This window comes from Narcine bancroftii, chromosome 12, assembly GCF_036971445.1.
Source record: "Narcine bancroftii isolate sNarBan1 chromosome 12, sNarBan1.hap1, whole genome shotgun sequence".
In the NCBI taxonomy this organism is placed as follows: domain Eukaryota; kingdom Metazoa; phylum Chordata; class Chondrichthyes; order Torpediniformes; family Narcinidae; genus Narcine; species Narcine bancroftii.
The window spans coordinates 15,911,706-15,935,690 of NC_091480.1; the positions used below are offsets into that span (position 1 = coordinate 15,911,706).

A 23,985-nucleotide genomic window follows, 5' to 3' on the forward strand; every position below is an offset into this window, starting at 1 on the left:
AATAGCGCCTTTGGAAGACTACACAAAAGAGTCTGGAAAAACAACCAACTGAAAAACCTCACAAAGATAAGCGTATACAGAGCCGTTGTCATACCCACACTCCTGTTCGGCTCCGAATCATGGCTCCTCTACCGGCATCACCTACGGCTCCTAGAACGCTTCCACCAGCGTTGTCTCCGCTCCATCCTCAACATTCATTGGAGCGCCTTCATCCCTAACGTCGAAGTACTCGAGATGGCAGAGGTCGACAGCATCGAATCCACGCTGCTGAAGATCCAGCTGCGCTGGGTGGGTCACGTCTCCAGAATGGAGGACCATCGCCTTCCCAAGATCGTGTTATATGGCGAGCTCTCCACTGGCCACCGTGACAGAGGTGCACCAAAGAAGAGGTACAAGGACTGCCTAAAGAAATCTCTTGGTGCCTGCCACATTGACCACCGCCAGTGGGCTGATATCGCCTCAAACCATGCATCTTGGCGCCTCACAGTTCGGCGGGCAGCAACCTCCTTTGAAGAAGACCGCAGAGCCCACCTCACTGACAAAAGACAAAGGAGGAAAAACCCAACACCCAACCCCAACCAACCAATTTTCCCCTGCAACCGTGTCTGCCTGTCCCGCATCGGACTTGTCATCCACAAACGAGCCTGCAGCTGACATGGACATTTACCCCCTCCATAAATCTTCGTCCGCGAAGCCAAGCCAAAGAGTAGACACACAATCAGTTACACTGAGGATAATACATTATTAATTAGGCATTCACTTGAGCATAGCCAGCGTCTACCAATGTGCAGCAACACTCAGATTCCACAAACATACCCCAATAAATCAAATGTTAATGCTATCTAAAGTATAGATGGGAGTACCTAAAATCAAAATTTAAAAAAATTCAAATTTATTGTCAGAATACATACATGACATCACATACAACCCTGAGATTCTTTTACGTGCAGAATTACCACTTATTAGCAGTGCAAAAAAAAACTGTACTCAAGATAAGTGTACAGGTGCATGTAAACTAGTGGTTTTCAAACTTTTTCTTTCCATTCAGATACCACCTGAAGTGTTTCCTACACCATATGTGCTCTGTGATCAACCAATTTTCCCCTGCAGCCGCTGCAACCGTGTCTGCCTGTCCCGCATCGGACTTGTCAGCCACAAACGAGCCTGCAGCTGACGTGGACTTTTACCCTCTCCATAAATCTTCGTCCGCGAAGCCAAGCCAAAGAGACATAAGGTAGTATGTGAGAGGAAAGACAAAGTTTGAAAATTACTGATTTAATCATTCCTAATGGACTCATGTGCAGGGTTTCATAACTCCAAAGGAAATGGGCCAATGAGAATTTTTCTCAAGCAAAATATTTCAGTAACAACTGGGTCTAGATCAGAGGTTCTCAACCTTCCCTTCCCACCCACATACCACCTTCAGCAATCACTTACTATCTTTTGCAGGGATTTCTGCTCATGGGTATTGGTGTCCCCATACCAGACCATGATGCAGCTGGTCAGCACACCTTCCACATTTTCCGTGGTTTCTAATGTCATACCAAACCTCTGCAAACTCATGAAGATGTAGAGGGGCTGATGTGATTTCTTCACGATGCCTCTAGAGTGTTGGGTCTAGGAAAAATCCTCTGAGATAGTGACTTCCAAGAACTTAAATATGCTCACCCTCCACACTTCTGAGCCCCCAGTGGTCACTGGATCGTACAGTTCTGGTTTTTACCTTCATGAAGTCAACAATCAGCTCCTTGGTTTTGGTGACATTGAGTGCACCACGTTTTCAATCTTCCTGCTGTGTCCTGACTCATCACTCTTTTTTATACAACCCACTACCATGGTATTGTAAGTGAACTATGGTGGTGTTGTCTTACCGAGTCACACAGACATAGGTCTATAGCAAGTAGAGCAGGGGGCTAAGAATGCAGCCCTGTGGTTCTCTGATTCTAATGGAAATTGTGGAGATCAGTCCCTGACATGATACAAATAAATATCTCAAATGTGGGTTTGGGCAAGTAATATAACAGACAAAATTGATGATAGCTGATGTGTTTCACATAACCAACGGCACTTATTACAATAAAAATCTCAGTCCTACTGATACTTTTATGTGTGCTGTATATCACACTAAAATTCAGACATCATGGTTTTCTTATGTAGTGTAGAAATCTACCATAAGGTCTTCAATGAAATAATCATCTATTTCCCAGTGAATGCTGTACTTGCATAAGGTTCATGTAAATTAGTAAATAAAACAAAGCATTGTTAAGCTTGATACTTGATACTTTAATCATAGAAACAGATTATTCCTTTAGCTACTTTAGCCCTGAACAGCTCTTAATGAATTTACTTGTTTGAGTCAATTGATCATAAAAGGCGAACAGCTGTGGAGGCATCTATTTGGAGTGTGACATATCCATTAAATAAATTAATTCAGAGTTTTTCATTTAATAATTTCATATACAGCGCTCCGCTAACCCTGCCGGGTGAATTCTTCCCACCATCCCGAGATTCAGGCACCGAGAGGAAAGCATCGTAACAGAAACTACGCAACATTAGTCTCGTTTGCACCCCCCCCCCCCCCCCACCACACCATGGACATCAGCCTGCGTCCATCCCCAAAGACTTATTAACTGCAGACTTTGTATTTGTCTGCCGCAGCCCGCATTCTGCCCCCCCTCCAACGACCTTATGAAGGCCCGTACAAGGTCCTGTGCAACTCAGGCAAAACTTTCACATTGGACATTGGGGGTAAGGAGGAACTGTTCACAGTGGACAGGCTGAAATCGACACATCTGGACCTCAGCTAGCAGATCGTACCAGCACAGTCCAAATGCCGGGGGCGACAGCGCCCAAGGGCAGAGGGACACTCGAGCCGGTTTGGTGGGGGGGGGGGTTGTGTGGCGGTGCACATCATGACGCAGGTGAACCGACTCCATGTTTGTCACAGCTGTGGCAGCAGTGCAGCCACGCCAAGATGGCGCCGCCGGGTTTTGCTTCCCTCGTGGGGAGAGGGGCTACGCACTCGCACTCGGCTGTGTCATTACATCACCGCCAACGCAGAGGTGGGACTTGACAACCACATTATAAGGCACAGTGCGGGCTTTTTCAGATAAACCGTCGGAAACTAAACTGACTCCAGCGTGTAGTCTCTTTTCTCATTTCCCCCTCGTAGCTACCGCTACACTAACACAATTCTGCAAATGTTCTATCCAACTGCATAATGCTTTGTGTATTGGTGTGTATGTGCACATCAACAAGAAGAGCTAATGAGAGTCTTACGGCTGTAATTACCATATTTGAATCAGCAGTCATACTGGAAAGTCCCTTTTTAACTTTATAATGTACATTTAACTCTTCTGGCTAATTTAAGCGAATGCAGCTTCTAGGCTTCCCCATTTTACCTTCATTTACAGTTCCTGAAAAGATTCCTACATTTATCAATATTAAACATCCAGTCATTTCTATCTTTCTTCCAGTATATTTTTCAACTCCAGCTTTTAGAGGCCTCCATTTTATCTTCAGTCACTTTGATTTTAAAATGGAATTATTGTAACCACTAAAGCAACTGCTTTCTATTTGAGTAATTTACACTTTAATTCTTCCTTCCTGCTTTTCCTGTTTTCATTCTTTTTAGTCATACGCTGCAGAAAAGGAAAAGGTACACCATTTTCCAAGCTTCAATAAGACTTCCTCCCATGCTCCTAAACTCAAGAGAATATATTCCCGTTCTAATCTGTCTCTCCTCATTCCAGGAAACCTGCTATCTCTGGAACCAGTCTAGTGAGATTTTGCTGCATTCCCTCTAGAACAAGTATCTTCTTGTCTTCAGTTGCCATCTCACAATTGCAATAAGACTAATAATTAAATCCTTTCTTAATAAAGGTTAACATGCCAGTTGCCTTCCAAATTGTTTGCTGCAGTGACAAGTTGACCTTCTGTGACCTAGACACAAACACACCATGTATGCTTTGAACATCAACACTACCCAGTCTCTCACCACTTTAAATATTACCTAGCCTTTTCTCTGTGCGAACCTCACAGAAGATTGCGTACTCTTCCATGTTATGTTCCATCTGCCATGTTCTCATTCACCAGTTTAGCTTTTCTGTACCACTTTGAAGCCTCTTTACACTCCTCTTTGTACACACAATATAATCTAGCTTTGAACTGCAAGCCACTCTAATTAATTTTCTACAGGGTATCTCAACTTGCAGCCTCCTCCCTCAAGGCTACTGAAATAAAAAGGGGAAGGAGCAAGAAATATGGTTAAGATGATCCAACACAAAGTCGAGGAACCAAACACCATGAGGAACGCTCTGGAAACACTGTTAAATATTTCTTACTATTTTCATCATGCGTCATACTGCACTCGATGTCACCAAAACCAAGGAGCTCACCATTGACTATAGGTGGGGAAAACCAGAGGTATATGATCCAGTGATCATTGGGAGGGTGAGAAAATTTAAGTTCTTCGGAGTCACTATCTCGGAGGATCTTGCCTGAAAAAAGCACGTTAGCTCCTCTCCTTCCTCAGGAGTTTGCAGAGGTTTGGTATGACATTGGAAACCATGGCAAATCTCTACAGATGTGTGGTGGAAAGTGTGCTGACAGGCTGCATCATGGTCTGGTATGGGGACACAAATTCCCCTGAGCATAAAACCCTGCAAAAGGTAGTGCTCCCCACCATCATCTACAGGGAATGCTGCCATTGGAGAGAAGCAGCAATCATCAAGGATCCAGCTCGCACTCTGTTCTCACTGCTGCCATCAGGAAAGAGGTATAGGTGCCACAAGATTCACACCACCAAGTTAAGGAACTGCTGCTACCCCTCCACCATCAGACTCCTCAACAACAAACTTAATCAGGGACTCATTTAAGGACAGTCGGTTATTTACAATCTTTATTTGTTTACATGTATACATATCTTCTTGAGTACAGATTTTGTACAACAAATAAGTGGTGATTCCGCCTTGATTGCAGGAAAAAGAATCTCAGGGTTGTATGTGATGTCATTTATATACTCTGAAAATAAATCTGAAATCTGAAAGAAGTCTGTTAAAAGGTACACCCTGCCAAGTGGAACCTCGCTTCCATGTTGAGATTTTTATGCAAATTGTGATAGTTTGAAAGCATTTTACTGCTCCTCTCTTCCTGTTGCCAGCTTCATTCAACTTGAGAAAACCATCCTAATTTACTGTGCAGTTGGGGTTGCAGTTGTGCCTGCAGCAAGAATATAGGAATCTGTTACAACTCAGCCTTGTATCACATTTAACATTACTGGAATTAATGCAAATCAAGTGTGTTTATTACTAAAAGCTTTGTGCTAATGCAAAGTTATTTCAGGTTCTACGTGAATGTTAGGAGACTGGAAATAATCTTGCCTATTACTATGTTTCTATGCACTGCAAAAGAGAATTTCATCTAAAACTAGATCATTAAATATAATCAGGCTCTTTATTCACATGTCTATAAATCCAACCTGGGTGGCTAAACCTGAGGGAAGCAAAGGATCTCCATGAGCCTGAAGAAGTTGGAACTGTGCTGATGCAGAATATTCTTTGGGCCTTTTCATTGTTCTGCTTTGAGGGGGGAAAAAAAGTCACAATTTGAATAAATCTTAAATGAGCTCATAGAACCATAGAACAATTATAGCACAGAAATAGGCCACTTCGGCTCTTCTAGCCTGTGCCAAACCATTTTTTCTTGCCTAGTCCCACTAATCTACACTCAGTCCATAGCCCTCCATACCTCTCCCATCCATGTACCTGTCCAAATTTCCCTTAAATGTTAAAATCGAGCCCGCATCTACCAATTCAGCTGGAAGCTCGATCTACACTCCACCACTCTCTGAGTAAAGAAGTACCCCCTTATATTACCCCTAAACTTTTTCCCTTTCACCCTTAACCCATGTCCTCTTGTTTGAATCTCACCCACTCTCATTGGAAAAAGCCCATCTACATTTACTCTGTCTATCCCCCTCATAATTTTAAATACCTCTATCAAATCATCCCTCGTTCTTCTTCAGTGAATAAAGGCCTAACCTGTTTAACCTTTCCCGTAAATTGGTTCCTGAAATGTGGCCATCATCATAGTAAATCTTTTCTGCATTCTCTCTATCTCACTGATATCCTTCCTGTATTTAGGTGTCCAAAAATGTACACAATACTCCAAAACTGGCCTCACCGATGTCTTATACAACTTTACCATACATCCCAACTTCTGTACTCAATACTTAGATTTTGGCATATTGGCTTTCATAAATCATTCTTTACAACCCTATCCACCTGTGATGCCACTTTCAGGGAACTATGTATCTGTATTCCCATATCCCTCTGTTCTATCACACTCCTCAAGTGCCCTACCATTTTCTGTACATGTCCTTTCTTGGTTTGTCCTTCCAAAATGCAACATCTCACACTTGTCTACATTAAATTCATCTGCCATTTTTCAGTCCACTTTACCAGCTGATCCAGATCCCTCGACAAACTTTGAAAACCTTCGCTGTCCACAGCACCTCTTAGTGTCATCTGCAAATTTACTAATCCACTTTACTACATTATCAACCAGATCATTGATATAGATGATAAGCATTAATGGTCCCAGTATCGATCACAGGTCTCCAATCTGATAGTCACAGGCCTCGAAATTGATAAGCAATCTTCCACCTCTACTCTGGCTTTTCCCATCCAACCATGGTCGAATCCAGTTCACTACTTCACCATGAACACCTAATGTTTGAACCTTCCTGAATAACCTCCCATGCAGGACCTTGTCAAAGGCCTTACTAAGGACCATGTAGACAACATCCACAGCCTTTCTTTCATCAACTTTCCTGGGAACCTCCTCAAAAACTCTAAAAGATTGGTTGAACACCATCTACCATGCATAAAGCCATGTTGACTATCCTTAATCAGTCCCTGGCTATCCAAATAATTGTTTATCCAATCTCTTAAAACACCTTCCATAATTTACCTACTATTGACGTTAAGCTCACTGGCCTACAATTTCCGTGGTGACTTTTGAAGCTTTTTTTTTATAAAATGGAACATCATGAGCTACCCTCCAATCCTCCAGCAACACACCTGTGGCTAAGGACATTTTGAATATTTCTGTCAGAGCCCCTACGATTTCTACTCTAGCCTCCCTCAAGGTCCAAGGGAATATCTTGTCAGGCTGTGGGGATTTGTCCATCTTTATTTGGTTTAAGACAGCAAGCATTTCCTCCTCTTTAATCTATATAGGTATCATGACTTCACTGCTTGTTTTCCTTACACCTCACGGCTCTATGCCCATCTCCTTGGTGAATATAGAGGAAAAAACTTTTAAGATCTCCCCATCTCTTTTTGGCTCCATACAAAGCTGACTCTGATCTTCAAGGGGACTCATTTTGTCTCTTACTATCCTTTTGCTCTTAATATACCTGTAGAAACCCTTAGGATTTTCCTTCATAGTGTTTTCCAAAACAACCTCGTGTCTTCATTAAACCTTCCTGATTTATTTGTTGAGGTTTTTCTTGCATTTTTTTTACACTCCTCAAATACCTAATTTTCTCCATGCTGCCTATACCTGTTATACACCTTCTGAACCAGATCCCCAATATCCCTCAAAAATAAAGGTTCCCTATACCTTCTAACCTTGCCTTTGATCCTGAAAGGAACATACAGACTCTGTTCTCTCAAAATTTCACCTTTGAAGGTCCTCCACTTACCTCACACATCCTTTCTGGAAAACAACATCCCAATCCACATATTCTAGATCCTTTCTCATTTCCTCAAAATTGGTCTTTCTCCTAAACCTATCCTTCTCCATAATTAACGAAACTAATGACATTCTGATCAATGGACCCAAAATGTTCCTCTATACATACTTCCCTTTCCCTTCCCCTACACATGTTCCTTTTCCCTCTCCTAACTGTCACCCATCTACCCTACTCCTGCCATAATTCTACTGAGCAGGAATGACAATCTGAGTCTCAATGTGGACCAGACAAAGGAGATGATTGTGGACTTCAGGAAGGCCAGGGATGACCACCCTTCAATACATATTAGTAGCTCAGTAGTGGAAAAAGTAGAGCGCAACAAGTTCCTTGGAGTCCTGGACACGCATCTCCTCACATTCAGGAAAGCACAACAGCAACTGCATCTCCTTAGAAGACTGAGCCACCATCTTGTCAACTTGGTCAGCAGCATCACAGTATGGTACAAAGCAATGGATCAGAGGTCTATACACAGGCCATAAAAGCAGGTACACACACACACACACACACACACACACACACACACACACACACACACACACACACACACACACCGTTAATGTTGTTTAAAGATGGCTTGTGAAATCAATGAGGACTCCCTGCACACATCTTCCAGCTACTCCCATCAGGAAAGAGATATAGAAATATCAGAACCAGCACCATCAGGCTGAGAAACAGTTCTTCCAAAGGGCAGTGAGAACACTGAACAACTGATGAATTGCTTAAACAACTCTCCGAGGCGCCACAGTATATGTGTTTGCACTGTGGATCAAAGAATGTTGTTTCATTAGGTTGCACTGGTACAATTGAATGAGATATCTCCATGGTCATGTTCAGGGATTAGGACATTTTAGGCAGAACATTGATAGCTGTTTTTAGTCTCTCAGCTGAAATGCAGTGTGTTTCCCACACAATAGACCAGCAGTGAAAAAGAAGGACCTCAAGTCCACTTAATTGTGGTGCAATGAGAAGAAATTTACACTCTTAAATTAGTAAAGATAAGGAAGAACAGATGTTTATGGAGCAGATCAGCTCCAGAAGAATTGGCTGATAAAGAATGAAGAACGTGATGGAAGCTGTACTGTAAGTGCCAAGAGGGAAATAATTGGTGATGCCTCCTCCTCCCATGAGGGTTGGATGTAGGAGGACATGGCAGAAATCAGAAGCATCAGAGCTCCTCCAATAAGTGGGAGTTAATTAGGATGCCAATGATCATGAGAGCTTCCAATCATGTCACACATCTTTCCCACAAGGAAAAAATCTTGAAGGAGAAACAGCTTTGCTTAGACATTCAATTATTTAACATTATTTTTATTCAGTATTGACACAATTTAATATTGATCTTTTTCCAGAAATATAATGTAATAATAACAATTGCTGAGTTGAAAATCCAATGGACACTTCCAAGTGGCAGTTACCCTTAGCACCCTTGACATGATTTTTAAATATTAATTTTGGACATACAGCATGGTAACAAGCCCTTCTGCACCACAGCCCCATGCCACCCAATTAATTATAACTTCCAGTATATTTTGAATGGTGGGACTCTCCCCCCCAAAAAAAAAGCCAATGCAGACACATGAAGAATGTACAACCTCCTTATGGACAGCACTGTATTCTAATCCCAGTAACATTGCACTAATCATTATGTTAACCATGCTCATCATGCTACCATTCTGCATCCGAGGTCACTCTCCGTATAATAACGTGATAGGAGTAGAATGAGGAAATTTGATCAACATTTGTCCCAGGACCAATCATCATTAGACATCCCAGGCCAACCTAATCTGGTCAGCTAAACGTCAAACTGGGAATATGCCAGCTTCTTACCTACCACCCATTGAACGCCCCACCACAGCCAAGCAAAGCTTTCCACCAGCACCTCCTCAATCTCATTCCTTCCCCCTAATCCTTTGAGATCCAGCCTCTTGATCCCCACAATCTGTTGTCTATCTTCATCACTGAAATGATTGCCCGACTGCTGATCCACAACCTCTCAATTCCTCTGGAGTCCTACGATTTCTCTGAAACCCCACCTCCATACATTACCTTAGAGGTTGAGTTCCAGTGGGAGGTCTTCCTGCTTTTTACATCAAGTTTTGGTTCACTCCATCAACCCTGACCAAAACTCATTGTTGATTTCCAATCCATAGCTCACTCAACCACCTGCCATAGGCAGAATCTGAGAGCCACTGAGCCAATCATCCATCCCTGTAAAGTTTTGATGCTCTGTCCCAACCCAACAACTATACAACTACCCAAATGAACTTCTACCCTTGGGAAATTGCAATCACCTCATAGCACAGGAACATTTTCAAACTCCCTTTAAATGAGCAACATCTGTACAGTAATACCTTTGAAATATTATGGAATTTTTATGCTAAGCTTCCAATATCAAAGTATGAAAGTGCAGTATCCAATGTAAGTTGCCGACACACATATTTGCCACATGAAGTAAATACATTTCTTACATGTGGTTTGAACACCAATGTTTATAAATATCCAATAATTGCTCAATCCAGTGGGGATTGATGGTGAAACATCTTTAGCCTGAGAACAATTTTAACTCCCTACAACAAGGTCTAATTGAACGGTGTGAAGTTGGTGGATTAAATGCATAGAGAGAGAAATAGAATAAATTGATGGGGTTAATTGAAGAATGCAGGGAGAATTCCTGGATCATAACTTCTGGCACTGATTGGTTTGGCTGAGTGGCCTGTTTTAGTGCTGTAATATTCAATTTCCCTAACTCCCACCCTTACTTATCAGATCCCTGATGTCCAATTCCACCACACATGGGTCTAACTTTTCGCTGCATCTCAAGTATCCATCACCGTGCAATGTTATTCAGCAAAATTCCTGTTATCTGGTATTCAAGAAACTGGCAACCTCAAACAAGGAGAAATTTTTTTGAGGAAATAAATAAATAGAATTAAAAATAAATAAAAATTTAAATAAAAGTTTACAAGTGTAAAAGTAAATGTTCTTTGAAGTAACACATAAACCTTTGGTGAAAATGGGTGCAAATATTCAGTCAGCGGAGTGCCTTGGTCGTGCTTTCCTCATTGCCAGCTGTTTTGATAAAGTTGTGTTTGAAACAAAATGATGTCGTCAGGATGATGATGAGCTGGTTGATGCTGCTTGCCATTGGCTGCCTTCTTAGTAAGAATCTTTATCTTTATTAGTATACTATTGCATATATTAGGAAGGCTTTATCTGTAAACGGGGTGGGGTTAATTATGATGGTGGCACAGTTTGTGTAGTGGTTAGTGCAGTGCTGTTGCAGTGCCAATGACCGGGGTTTGAATTTTAATTTAAGTTTTGTAAGTTACAGGAATGACCTGATTAAACTGAACTTGACATAATTTAGAACTACAATACAGATTTTTTTCCAAATTACTTCATCTTTTGTCCTTTCAACTATTTATTCTTAATGCTTGTGTTTCATTATAGACATTGTAAGAATGAATGTCAAACAACTGGGAAAATTTGGATGTCCAGCATCTCCCAATCCCTGTAGGTACTGGATATGGGGGATTTACCTCTCTCCATTACATGGATGCCCATCTTTAGTTACTGGAAAACTAATGTAAAAAATATAAACCTGTCTAGATTTAGTAAATCTGCACCACCCCTACCCCACCCTATTTCTTTTCACCTCTCCACTGCCTCCAGCCTTGCTCCCTTTCAGTTATTCTTGGGTCCCTTTGCAACTGTTCCAATCTCCACTACGTACTATCCCTCCTGAAGTGGTGCTATCTTAACGTCTGGATATACCACACCAGATTACTTCATCCAAGTCCATCTGAAGAATATTGGATGGCACCCACCACTTCCTTATCATATTTGCGGAAGATGTCACCAATTTTGGAGGGACTATGTTGGCACCATATTGCTGGAGAAATTCAGCAGGTCGATGTTGTGTGATCTACTGAGTTTCTCCAGCATTTTCGTGTATTGCGTGACAATCTGCAGACTTTGGTGTTTAACTATAGGCAGATATTAGCAACTTTACAATAAAGTTTACCAATCCTTTCTTTCGGTGATTAAGAAATATTATCTCAAGTACCTATAGAACACTCTAATGGTGCCTCATTGTCACAAGAAGCATTATTATTAAAGACAACCATGGCTAGCAATGTTGAACTCATTCAGATGTTTGACTCAAGTAAATCTCTAGTAACTTTGCATTAATGCCCTGTAATGTAGCTTAGTGATTGGAATTTTACAAACGTACTTTGAAAAAAATGCCACTACACGCTAAAATATATACTATCCTTTTTCTTTTGGCTTGGCTTCGCGGACGAAGATTTATGGAGGAGTAAATGTCCATGTCAGCTGCAGGCTTGTTGGTGGCTGACAAGTCCGATGCGGGACAGGCAGACACGGTTGCAGCGGTTGCAAGGGGAAAATTGGTGGGTTGGGGTCGGGTATTGGGTTTTTCCTCCTTTGTCTTTTGTCAGTGAGGTGGGCTCTGCGGTCTTCTTCAAAGGAGGTGGCTTCCCGCCGAACTGTGAGGCGCCAAGATGCACGGTTTGAGGCGAGATCAGCCCACTGGCGGTGGTCAATGGGGCAGGCACCAAGAGATTTCTTTAGGCAGTCCTTGTACCTCTTCTTTGGTCCACCTCTGTCACGGTGGCCAGTGGAGAGCTAAAATATATACTATCCACCAACTCAGTAATTACCCTCAAGATTTCAACTGGGGTTTGGCAAATGTTTTTTTCTTCTAGAAGTCATGTTAATAGTATAGTTTAATAATCCCTTCTCCATCTATGTGGTTATTCAGAATATCTCTCATGATTCCCACTAACAATTCTCCTACAACAGGACGGATTAATGAACTTGTATCCTTCGGATTATTTATTGTTTCTTTGAAAAGCTGCCACAAGAACAAATGGTAAACTGATAGCTACATAAACAAAAGGTTGCTTGAAGCCAACTCCCAATTAGGTACTTAAGAGAATATTTTCAAATGTTCCTCCTGGATTACAGCTGGATCTTTTTTGACATTCAATTGCACTTAATAATTAACAGTGTCAAGTGGAATTGAAACTGCCAGAAATTAAGTAGTTAAAACTTCTAAATTCTGGGAGTTTTTCCTCATTCTTTCTGAATAAATTGTTCAACAGCTGCATACAATCTTTAATCACCCTCTGAGTCTTGACATAACCAAAAAATGGTTTCAGAAAAGATCTTGATACCCTTCTCTGTTCCTATAAGAGATGGTTTGTTCTATGCGCCTATACAGTTAACCAATTTGGGCTAGTTTGAACATGTGCTTCCCTTTTGATTTAGAATATAGCAGACCTCCTTCGCATTAAGAGCCACACAAAAGGCTGCAGATGTTGGAATCTGGGAGGGAAAAAAGCGTTAAGATTAACCTTGCAGTAAGTTTGTAATATTATAGCCTAAACTCTGATAGCAATTTCTAGGCTTGAATAAATGCAGAATATTTCTGTGCAATTTACAAATTATACATGGGAGGGGGGGGTCACAATAATCATGTGATCCAGGTTCACGTTTTCTCTATCTTATGTCTCAGTCATCCTCTGATAAATTGAATGAGAAAGCATAGAAAGAAATCCATTAACACTTGTGAAATATGTGTCAAACACACAGTCTGAAATGGGATATCACCTTTCTAATCTGACAATAAATTCAGTGCTTGCTGATCTCCTTTGGCTCCTACCTTCATCTTAGATATCCTAGTATTGTTTTTAAATCTGCCCAGTGTTTTGTGTCTCACTCAGGACCCTCCACCAGCCCAACAACTGTCTAAAACTCTGGGCTCCAATCTCTCACACATTTTGCTTTGCTATTGAGACCAATTATTTTTGTAGGCCCAAAATTCTGAATTTCCTACCTGCTCCTTTGGCAGTGTCAAGGTCATTACTTAAAACCTACATCTTTCTCCAAACCTTTTGTCCCCCATCCTACTACCTTCTTTCATGGCTCAGCCAAGCTCTGTTGACATTTCCTCTCATGAAATGTCTGAATATATTTTGATCGCATCATCAATGCACAAGAAAGCATAAACCAAGATGAGTGAGTTTATATATTTTAGTCACATACTGCAGATGAGCTTGTACATTCCTGTTAATCAAAACCCTCAGTAACAATTGGGCAACTAGTTAGGTAAGTGACTAATATCAATGCCAATCTCAAATCAAACCAGCGAAAGACTATTTTACAAGCTCTTGCAGTCTGGTTTAAAGCTTTATTAAAGCTTTTTTTTTGAAAATTTTATTTTTGATTTTACAGACTCATGCTTTATGAACAATATAGATCAATCTTCCCATTTTTTCAGAGCACTCTGTAAGTTCAAAGCTTTCAAAGTTTAACTGGATAACCTGAATGTAAATTTAAAATTCAGGGAACGATTCAAAGCATAAAGCACAAACCGCGTGACATCTAAGCATAAGGATGTGTAATTGCTTGTCTGACTAATCTGGAGAAAATTAAGTTTGTACACACAGCAAGATTTTCAAACTCTAATGCTTTTTAATCCTGAGTTTAAAAAAACTTTCCCAATTGACGAATCAGTGAATATAACATATAAAGTTCATGTACAGCAAGAATGTAATCAATACTGAAGCAACAACTTTTATTCACTTACAGAACAGCAGTTTTTTTCCTAATTCCATTTACTTCAGAAAACGTGAAATTTAATGGATTAATACTCAAATTGTATTACTGTATTACAGAGCGGCACGGTTGGCGTAGCAGTTAGCACAACATCTTTACAGTGCCAGCGATTGGGACTGGGTTCGAATCCCGCACTGTCTGTAAGGAGTTTGTATGTTCTCCCTTTGCCTGTGTGAGTTTCCCCCGGGGACTCCAGTTTCCTCCCACCATTCGAAACGTAACAGGGGTGTAAATTAATTGGTGTAAATTGGGTGGCATGGACTCGTGAGCCGAAACGGTCTGTTACTGTGCTATATGTCTAAATTAAACTAAATTGTCCTTTTTGAGGTTACTGCCCCAACAATTCCAAATCCAACATGATGTGTGTGTGTGTGTGTGTGTGTGTTTTTTAAAACAATTTTTCCAGTGGAGTTATGGTCATGCTTAGTCTCAATTTCCCAGCCTCAGGATCATTCCAGCAGCAGATGATCTTTGGCAAATTTCACAGTTTTCAGCTCACTACTGCAAAAGAGAGGACACTCAAACCATAGCCGAGAAGAGAAAAATATGGTCTATCTATTTTCCATTAAAGGTTGAGCAGGACATGGATTTTTCCTGCATTGCATGCTTCCGAATGCAAGCATTCAGATATTGCATGTGTCCACATAGAGATCTCTTGGAAATACTCCAGCCTGGAGCATTAAAAAGACCTCTTGCAGACACTGTTCCCCACCAACATTGAATAAAACATTAAGCAAAATCTCGTGTGTTCTGATGAAGTGTCTCAGGCATGAAATCTTAACAATTTCTCTGTTCATAGATGCTCCATGACCTTCTGCATTTTTCCAGCATTTTCTGTGTCATTTCAGCATCTATAGTTTTGGGGGGCTTTTTCCCCCACATTTCCATCTGGCATGTCAGTACAATTCCATGTCTTGTTATAGTACACCATGTTTATAATTGTCTTTGGACTAATTAGGCCATAATGAATCGTAAAGTTTGAATCAAAGTTGTTGAACATATCATTTGCAAACTAAGACGATATGAAAGATCACAAAGCAATGAATAATTTACAGTGAGGTTCTTACTTAATCACAATATGACATTATTCAATGTAAAAGGCTTCACTGTCTTAATAAAATGCCATAAGAGACCAGATTATGATGATATGACCAATAGTTTATTACAATGTTTCAGTAAAATGCTATCCCTTGATTCACATGGTATGATCCTCCATCTGGAAGATCTAAATCTGAAACATTCACTTATTCTTTCACCATAGACCCTGGTTTGCCGGGGTTCTCATTGAGGAGGTTCAGTTGAAATCTAATTGCCACACACAAGCATTTCACCATCTGAAACTCTAGATTGAATGGCAGCTTACAAAAAATCATTCTGTGAACACATTTTTTTCATACTGTTTGTAGTCTCACAAAGCCATTCACATTGAGCACCTTTGGAGCACTTGTGTTAACCCTTTGGACTCTGGATATTTTTAACCTTTCATAATATATACTCCAGATTGGGTCCATGGGTTGGTATGAAAGGTTAAAAATCAGTATGAAACAGCTGGTGGTTGGGTATAAAACCAGTCCCGGAAAAATGGGACATGGAGTATATGTGTTTGTTGGTAGTCCTTGAAAACCAGGACATGGCGTATATGCACTTGTTGGTAGTCCCTGAAAACAGGGACAAGGAGTCCAAAAAGAAATGGCCAGATTTGTGCAATCTAGTGAATAATAGTATAGCAGCATATAAAACTAAAAATTCTATTGTAGAACTTAAAGGATGTAGAAGGCAGCCAATGGAAACCATGGCAACCTGAAAAACTGAGGTATTTAAAGATTCCAAAGAATCTAAGAACCAACTGAAGTATGTAAAAACCTAAGAAATCTGAAGTTCGCAGGAGTCTCAGAAACCTGAAGGATGATGTGACCACGGAGAGTTGTAGGATATACAAGACGTACAATGTGAAGAATGTAGGTTAAATTTAGTCAACTTGGATGCCTGAAGGATGTTGGAATGCTTGAAATCTGACTCTCAAATTGCCTTGATTGAGAACAAAGTTGGTGGGAATGTTCAATTTACTAAATTATCTTTTTCAGTTGTAAACATTGAATTTCAGGAAAAGTTCATTTTCCTCATTCCCAAGTAAATTATTTTGCAGTTGGAAAATTATATCTAAGATGAGGTTACCATACATTTTAGAATCAGTGATTTACAGATAGAAGGACATACATTAACCTCTGAGCAGGCAATTCTGAACAAATCAGATGATTTACAAGCATGAAGAAACCTTTCCATTTCAAATTAGCAATCTCCCAATACCATCAGTGACAAAGACCTCTGTCATTCTTACCCAACTCACTGTTCACTTGATTCCAGATTAAAGAACAGTTTGCCTGCCTGTAGAAAATACTAACCTCTCCACAAGAACTAATTGCAATAGAAGGAGTCATATTCCAGACTTACAAGTATGAAGAAGGACGTTAAAGAAGAAGAAAAGTAAACCTCAAATCTGATGAAGAGATGGTTTAGCTGTTACTTGAAGCAGATGATTTCTTCCAGCTCTTTATTATTCACATCAGGTGCCATTTCTGTAGTTGTATCAGAACTGGTGCAAGGTTACTGTGGGTTCTGCTGAGGCACTGATTTTATCTTTGTTGAGTACAAGAAGGCCTGAGTGCTGATAACAGCATTTTGGCTTTTACTTGGACTGTCTACCCACATTGGGTTTGTGGCTCTGATACGGATGAGAGGCTGTCACGAGATCAAATTCAGTGACATCCTTCAGCCCCAGAAGTAACGCCCTCACTGGCCTCACCTTCAGAAGGACAAACTACAGAAGGTGAGGGATACCTTTAAAGTGGCTCTCCACTTGTTTTACTGATATATCCAAGGTGGGCCTCTGCTACTTAAGACCAAAGTGGGTGCTAGAATCCACTGCAGTTTAAAAATGTTGCAGGCATAGATTATTGGTGCAAGAACCCTGGATGTAGTGTCCCTGGAGGTCACCAAAACTTTTTTGACATAATTGCAAAATCTCATGAAACTGGCCAGAGCAAGCAGTTTTCTTCCCATTACTAGGCACAGAACTGGAAGTTGTCAACTTAAGCATGATGTCCACTGGACGGTCTCTGCTTCCAGCATTCATTCTTACCCTACTCTAGTATTAGATGCATCAAGTCTAAACTCCATAAATTCTGTTCCACACATCCAGGTTACCAGTCTCTGTGCTGTTGCTTGGGTGAGACGGAAGGCACAAAAGTTGCAGTCCTGAAGGATTCTCTTTCAAATGCATGACCTCACCAAAATGTTCTGACTGTTTAAAAACATCTAAAAAGAAAAAGTGCTGCTTTAGGTTGGCAATGGAAGGCTTACACAGCTGCACAATCCAAACTGATGTGATCATGCTTACAGTGTGTGCTTTTGCAATGCATAATGTAGAGGCACTTGTTCTTGTTAGACTTTGGCCAGTGAAATCTCTAGGGTCAAACAGAGCAGTCACAGGCCTACACATATCCAAGATTTCCTGCACCACCTCTCTTGCGAACATCAGATCAAATGGTTCTCCTCCAGTAACAGTCCTTCAGAAAGAAAAAAGTTAAAATGGGGTTACTTAAATGGGGAGGTAAGTAGGATGGTGAGAAGTAGAATGGGTGCAGATGCTTGTAGTACAAGCTTGGATCAATCATGCCAAATGATAATAATAGTTCAAGGGTAGGAAATGGGAGGGGAAGATATGAGTGGCTGGTGTGCAGAAAGTAAAAAGGAATTGTGCAGGTGCCTGCATGGGTTTTCTCTGAATGGTCTGGAATGAATTTTCCCATCTCCTCCCACATCCTAAAAATATGCTGGCTGGTTGGTTAATTAGTTCACAGAGAAGGGAGAGCACATCTGGAGTGAACTGCCAGAGAATTGGAGGAGGCGAGTACAAGCAAACTGACCCCCCCTAAATTCCATTTTAAGCAATCCTTATGCCATAAATGCTCTGTGATTAGTAAAGGATTGCTTAAGGTGGGATGTGAGTGGAAAAAAAATTGAAAACCACTGTTTTAATCGTACCTAATGGACTCATTATGTACATAGTTTCATAACTCCAAAAGAAATGGGCCAATGACAATTTTTCTCAAGCAAAATATTTTAGTAACAGTTGGATCTAGAGCAGTGGTTCTCAACCTTCCCTTCCCACTCACATACCACCTTCAGTAATCCATTACCAATGACAGAGCACTGATGGCATAGGGTTTGTTTAAGGTGGAATGTGAGTTTAGGGGGGCAATTTGAAAACTACTGGATTAGAGGGATACGTGCCAAGCAAAAGCAAATGGGACTAGCTCAACTTTGGCAGCACGGATGGGCTGGTGTCTGTGCTGTATACAAAACCCTTGGAGTGGGTGAGTGATAGGAGTGAATGAGTGGTAGGAGAATTAGGGTGAAGCCAATGGACATGTGGAAAAGACGAGGTGCTACGAGCCCAAAGGACTCCAAAACTAGCAGCAACATAAATTCACCAAGACAATGGATACTTAAACAAAAATGTCTTTAATTTTCTTTAAACATAATAATAAAATCAATATTTAACTTATTACTATTAACTTAACCTAACTTATACCCTTCTAATTCTAAGCGCACGTGTATGTAATGTGGATGTGTTCAGGAAAGTTCTTTATTTCACTGTCCCATCATTCACTTTTCACTTCTCCAAATTCACTGGTATCAGGCAATTTTCATTCTGTGCACAGAATGTAACATTTATTATCTTCACCAGGCTTTAACTTAACTTGTTACCACAAGGGAAGGTCTTTATTGGTTTCAGAGAGAAGTGTTTGTTGTTTGTTGGACACACACATACACAAACTGATCTCCTTCAATCATCCACTTCAGCGTCTTGCCGAAGAAACTTGCTCCTCATGGGTCTTTTCCATAAGATAACCACTTCTTCCAGATTACCACAAGGAGTTCTTTTTCCTCTATTTCAGGGGAAACACATTAACCAACCACATCCTCTTGTAATTGACTACAAGGTTTTAGAATAGGCTGAACTCAGAACTCAAAACCCGTCTTCACATGGGGTCTTTACCAAGTCTCCCAATTTTGCAGTCTTCACCACGAACCTATTGCAGTCAACTGACTCTCTCTCTCTCTCTCTCTCTCTCTCTCTCTCTCTGTTTACAAAACCACATGGCCCCTCTTTGAACAGCAAACTTCACCAGACTTGGATCACTGGCACCAGCAAAAGATTAATCATTTTAGGAGCCTGGACATCTATTCCTTTAAAGACAACAGTCATTTTGATTCCACAACATCAGTCCAATTAACACCTACTTGTGAAGTCTTCATAGACATTCTTCAAAGTCACTGTCAAGACACTGGCAGACATGAAGGCTCCACCTTAGGCATAGCTCTTGCATTTCAAATGAGATGCATTTTGTGAAACGTTGCTGCAATCTCTGTTTGTGAAGTATGACCTAAACTAAACCCCTACAATCTATACCTTTTAAAGATATATTTTATCATAATTTTATGAACCCATCTGTAACACTAGGTTATAAATAAATAATTGGAGGTACGATGGATCAGTGTTCAGAGAGCTAGCATTGACTTGATTGCTAAATGGCCTCCTAGATCATGGTGATAATGGATTTATTTTTATATGCTCTGTACAAATGCACCAACAATTTTACTTGCTGCAGCCAAACAGAAACTTTGGTAAAGGGAAAAAAAAACTACAATAGTATATATTAAATTAAATTTAAAAAGATAAAAATACAAAAAAAAAGCATAATAAACAAGAAAAAAGTGGTTTTACTATAGTGCAGGTAGTCTTTTTTGTGGTGTTGGAGCAGTCCATGAGGGGAGGTTCAATTTTAAAATATCAAAACAAAATAATAAAAAGATGTATAAGAGAATACATATTGATATCATGTAGTTTTGCCATTGGTAGTGAAGGATGTGATGGAAATGTAGAATTTTGTTGGGGGGTAGTGGGTGGAATAAATAAGGAGAGAACTCACCTTGCTGCTACTGTAAGTCATGGTGGCATTTGCAGTATTATATGCAGGTCCTGGGATTGACACTTTTGGAGTTCACTTCTTCTATAATGTCACACTGAGCGTAGCTGGCAACCCTCCCAGTACAGCTTGGAGAATAGAAATTCACTCCTCTTCAAGCACGAGCATCTTCAAGGATCTGGGAACTTATCCAATACTCACCTTCTCGCACCACAGAAATTAAAATAGCTAAAGAAAACAAAGCCCCTCTTTAGAAGGTGCATTACTACTGTGAATCGGCTTCAGGATAACCGTTTGGAATTTGTAGAATGATTTGCTGTCATTCCTATAGAAAACCTGCCAATTTATAATCTAACCCTGGGTTAAAATAACAGAGGTCCGTACTTGACCCAAAATCAACCAGGGGTTACTAAAATCAAAGCCAACATTCATTGCTGGAATCTTTGTCCTTAGCACCTGACTTTAACAAAATCTATTTTTAGCAACTTTGCTGATAACATTAGTATGGCCGTGCTCTTTGAAACAATACTGAAGTCGCATTAGCAAAATAGTGGTTTGTTGCTCTCAGGTAGAAAGGAAATCAATAAAATCAATTTTAAATAAACAGCCCTACTGTACATCAAAAATAATGTTTCAGATATTTGTAAAGTGAGTGTTATTATATACCTGTTTTATAGATGCTTTGTCACACCCAGCCACTGCAATACAAATTATTATGTGGTAGAATTGAGAAAGTGATAGTTTTAACCAAGTGATAGCCTGCTGCTTTTAAGCAGGATAACTTACATGATTCACTCAATAGGAGATGAAAAGCCATGTCTGGTCATTTGAGATTGTAAGATTTATTGGACCACAGAGTAGTCAAGAAAGGTAATAATATAGAGTTGGAATCTCACCTCAAGTCCTGCATCAGTGATGGTTGATCTTTTCAAGCTCACAGACCTCACACCTTTCTTGGACAGAGGGTAGTTATCTATAAATTCACAAATGTCCAGATCAGAGACGCCAATCAGACAGAAAGAATCAAAACCCCGAATGGCAAATCCTTGCAGATTGACAAACTCCTTTTCTCCGTTGAGAAGTATATTGTACAGCTCCTTTGCGTGGAGAATGGGAGTGATGCCTTCCCAGAATTTGACCTGGTACAACAACTTTCTCCACACTTTACACACTTGCGCCAAAACACATCTCTCGCAAGAGGAGAAGTACCAGAAGAGTCGGTTGAGGATCTTCTCATCCAAAATAGGCAACTGTCCTTCCATTGAAGAGATTGACAGTTTTCGTTTGGACCCCGATGGCTGGCATGAACTTGGCAAGTTCTCGTCAGAATTTGGTTCCAGCAGTGGAATATTGTCTGTCACTGCACACAGAGACGCCGATGGGACCAGGTCACTGTAGTTAGATAGAGGTGGAGGAAGTGAGCACGGGATTGAGGAGGATTGGCACAAGCGGTTTTTGGCGGCAGGGGTTCCTTTGGTGATACTGGCTGAGCTTAATCCATTGGACTGGGCTGGAATCTTGACTAGTCCGTTCCGAGGCATGCAGGGAGGCTTGATGTCACTGGAGCTATGTGTAGACATTTCTCAAATTCGCTGTAGGCAAACCAAGATGACAGGTCAATACATCAGCAGTGACTGCCAAAATACACATAAATGCAAAAATGTCAAAGCACAGAAAGAGACCATGCACCCCAAGCAGGAAATGTAGGTGTAGGTCTTCCTTCTGAACTAATAATTCCAACTGCACCCTGTAACCATATCCCTTCATATCATTCTTATTCATTCACCTGCCCAACCTAGTCCTCAATGTTATCACAGTTCTGTTGACAGCTGGAACTGAAGGAAAGTAAATTTACCACTCCCTGAGCTAACTAGTTCCTCCTGCTTTCTGCATATCTTCCGTCATTCTTGTTTCTTAGATCCTTTAATCTTGACCCTTTCCCTTCCAGGAAGAGAAGCTACTGCATGGTTTATGAAATCTACTTTGTCTCACCTTTACTTCTATTGCATCACCTGCATTGTTCTAACAAAGATTACATTTCTCACCTTTCTTCTTATTTACACATGGACTTTTTACCCCCTCCATAAATCTTCGTCCGCGAAGCCAAGCCAAAGAAGACATCCTCATTCCAACTACCATTGGAGTGACCCCCACATTGTATCTGCTTAAAGCTTCAATATTCTGATTTTGCAGAACAGTGCTGAACATAACACTCTGAGGTCACATTACAATTTGATATCAATTCATCATTATATTATAGTTTGTGTATTCTATACCTTTCAGGATAAAAGGTAAAGTTTACATTAGCTTAACAGTTTGATAGCTGGAGATGCTGCATTTCTTGTTTTCTGCAAGAATTTAATGTGAGCACGTCGGGGAAGTGTTAGTGATAATATTAATATGAAATAAAATGTATCACTTGTGTTTCTGTAATACAGTTGACAGAAAGTGGAGCTGAATAGAAAATAACAGTTTCACCATGTCATTAATGCTGAGAGATAATAATCCAGTGGAATTTAATATAGTTCTTCACATTTGGCCTGCTATCAGGAAAATATGGTTAAAAAAAATTACTTTATACAATTCAGTTGTCCAAATTTTCAAGCCACTAGCTAAGCCAGAAGACTAGATCTGTGTCCAGGGTTATGATGCAAAAATGACCACTATAAAGCATAGGAGCTCACCACCCTCTTCAGACAAAGTGCACAGGATAAAAATGAACAAGAAAATCAACTAAGACCAGGTACTCAAGTAAGAGCAAATACACAGAGTATCCTGGCAGTAATGAAAGAACATGAAATGCATTTAGTGCCCATCCATAGTCACCTAGAGAAGGTGGTGGTGGTCCTGCTCCTTGAAAGACTAGTCCATTTGCCAAAGCCACTTGAATTTAACCCTTGAATTATGTGCAGTAGGACCTGTCACCTCTTATAATGGCTCAAGTGTGCAGACAATGCAGTCCACTCAATTCATTTTCACCATGCCTTAAACTTCACTCATTCTATTTGAAGGGAACCCTTGGGTCTTAAATTGGCAGTCTATTTTAAGCTGCAGTCAGGAAGAAAGGCACCTGAAGAATAGAGTGTTCTAATTCAAACACATGTGAAAGGCTACTGGTAAGGTTGGCATTTATTGGCTATCCTTCATTGCGCTTGAACTGAGTAGTCTGCGAGGCCATTTAGTGTCAACTGCAACACTGCGCTGTGAAGTAATATGGGTGAAACCTCACAGAAACAGTAACCCTAAATATTATAGCCTGCACTTTCAAAGGTGAAATGGTAAAATTTGGAAATTTTTCTGCAAATGTTAATGAACATTTATGATCTTGTATCTGAGATTAATAGACTATTACAGCACAGTATGGGCCTTTCAGCCCATGATGTTGGCCAGCACAGTATGGGCCTTTCAGCCCATGATGTTGGCCAACTTATATAAACCTAGTCCACAACAATCTACTCCTTCCCTATTTCACACCCACAACCCTCCATTTTTATTACATCCACGTCCGTATCTAAGAATTTTTTAAAGGTTCCTATTGTACCAGCCACCACCACCCCCCTCAGCAATGCATTCGAGGCACCCTCCACTCTC

At 40.5% G+C, this 23,985-nt stretch overlaps 2 protein-coding genes across 3 annotated transcripts in view; one reads left to right on the top strand and one right to left on the bottom strand.

Annotated features, from left to right (window-relative positions):
• The window catches only part of fbxl16 (F-box and leucine-rich repeat protein 16), a 98,095-nt gene that overhangs the window by 60,261 nt on the left and 13,849 nt on the right, over window positions 1-23,985 (bottom strand). Inside the window, exon 2 of the mRNA XM_069906223.1 lies at window positions 21,291-21,986. Within this exon, the coding sequence (XP_069762324.1) occupies window positions 21,291-21,974 (684 nt within the window). The 5' untranslated portion in view covers window positions 21,975-21,986. The remainder of the gene's footprint in view (window positions 1-21,290; window positions 21,987-23,985) is intronic.
• The window catches only part of jmjd8 (jumonji domain containing 8), a 184,595-nt gene continuing 176,849 nt past the window's right edge, over window positions 16,240-23,985 (top strand). For both annotated transcript variants that reach the window (XM_069906214.1, XM_069906213.1), the window contains exon 1: window positions 16,240-16,359. The gene's annotated coding sequence lies outside the window, so the exon portion shown is untranslated. The remainder of the gene's footprint in view (window positions 16,360-23,985) is intronic.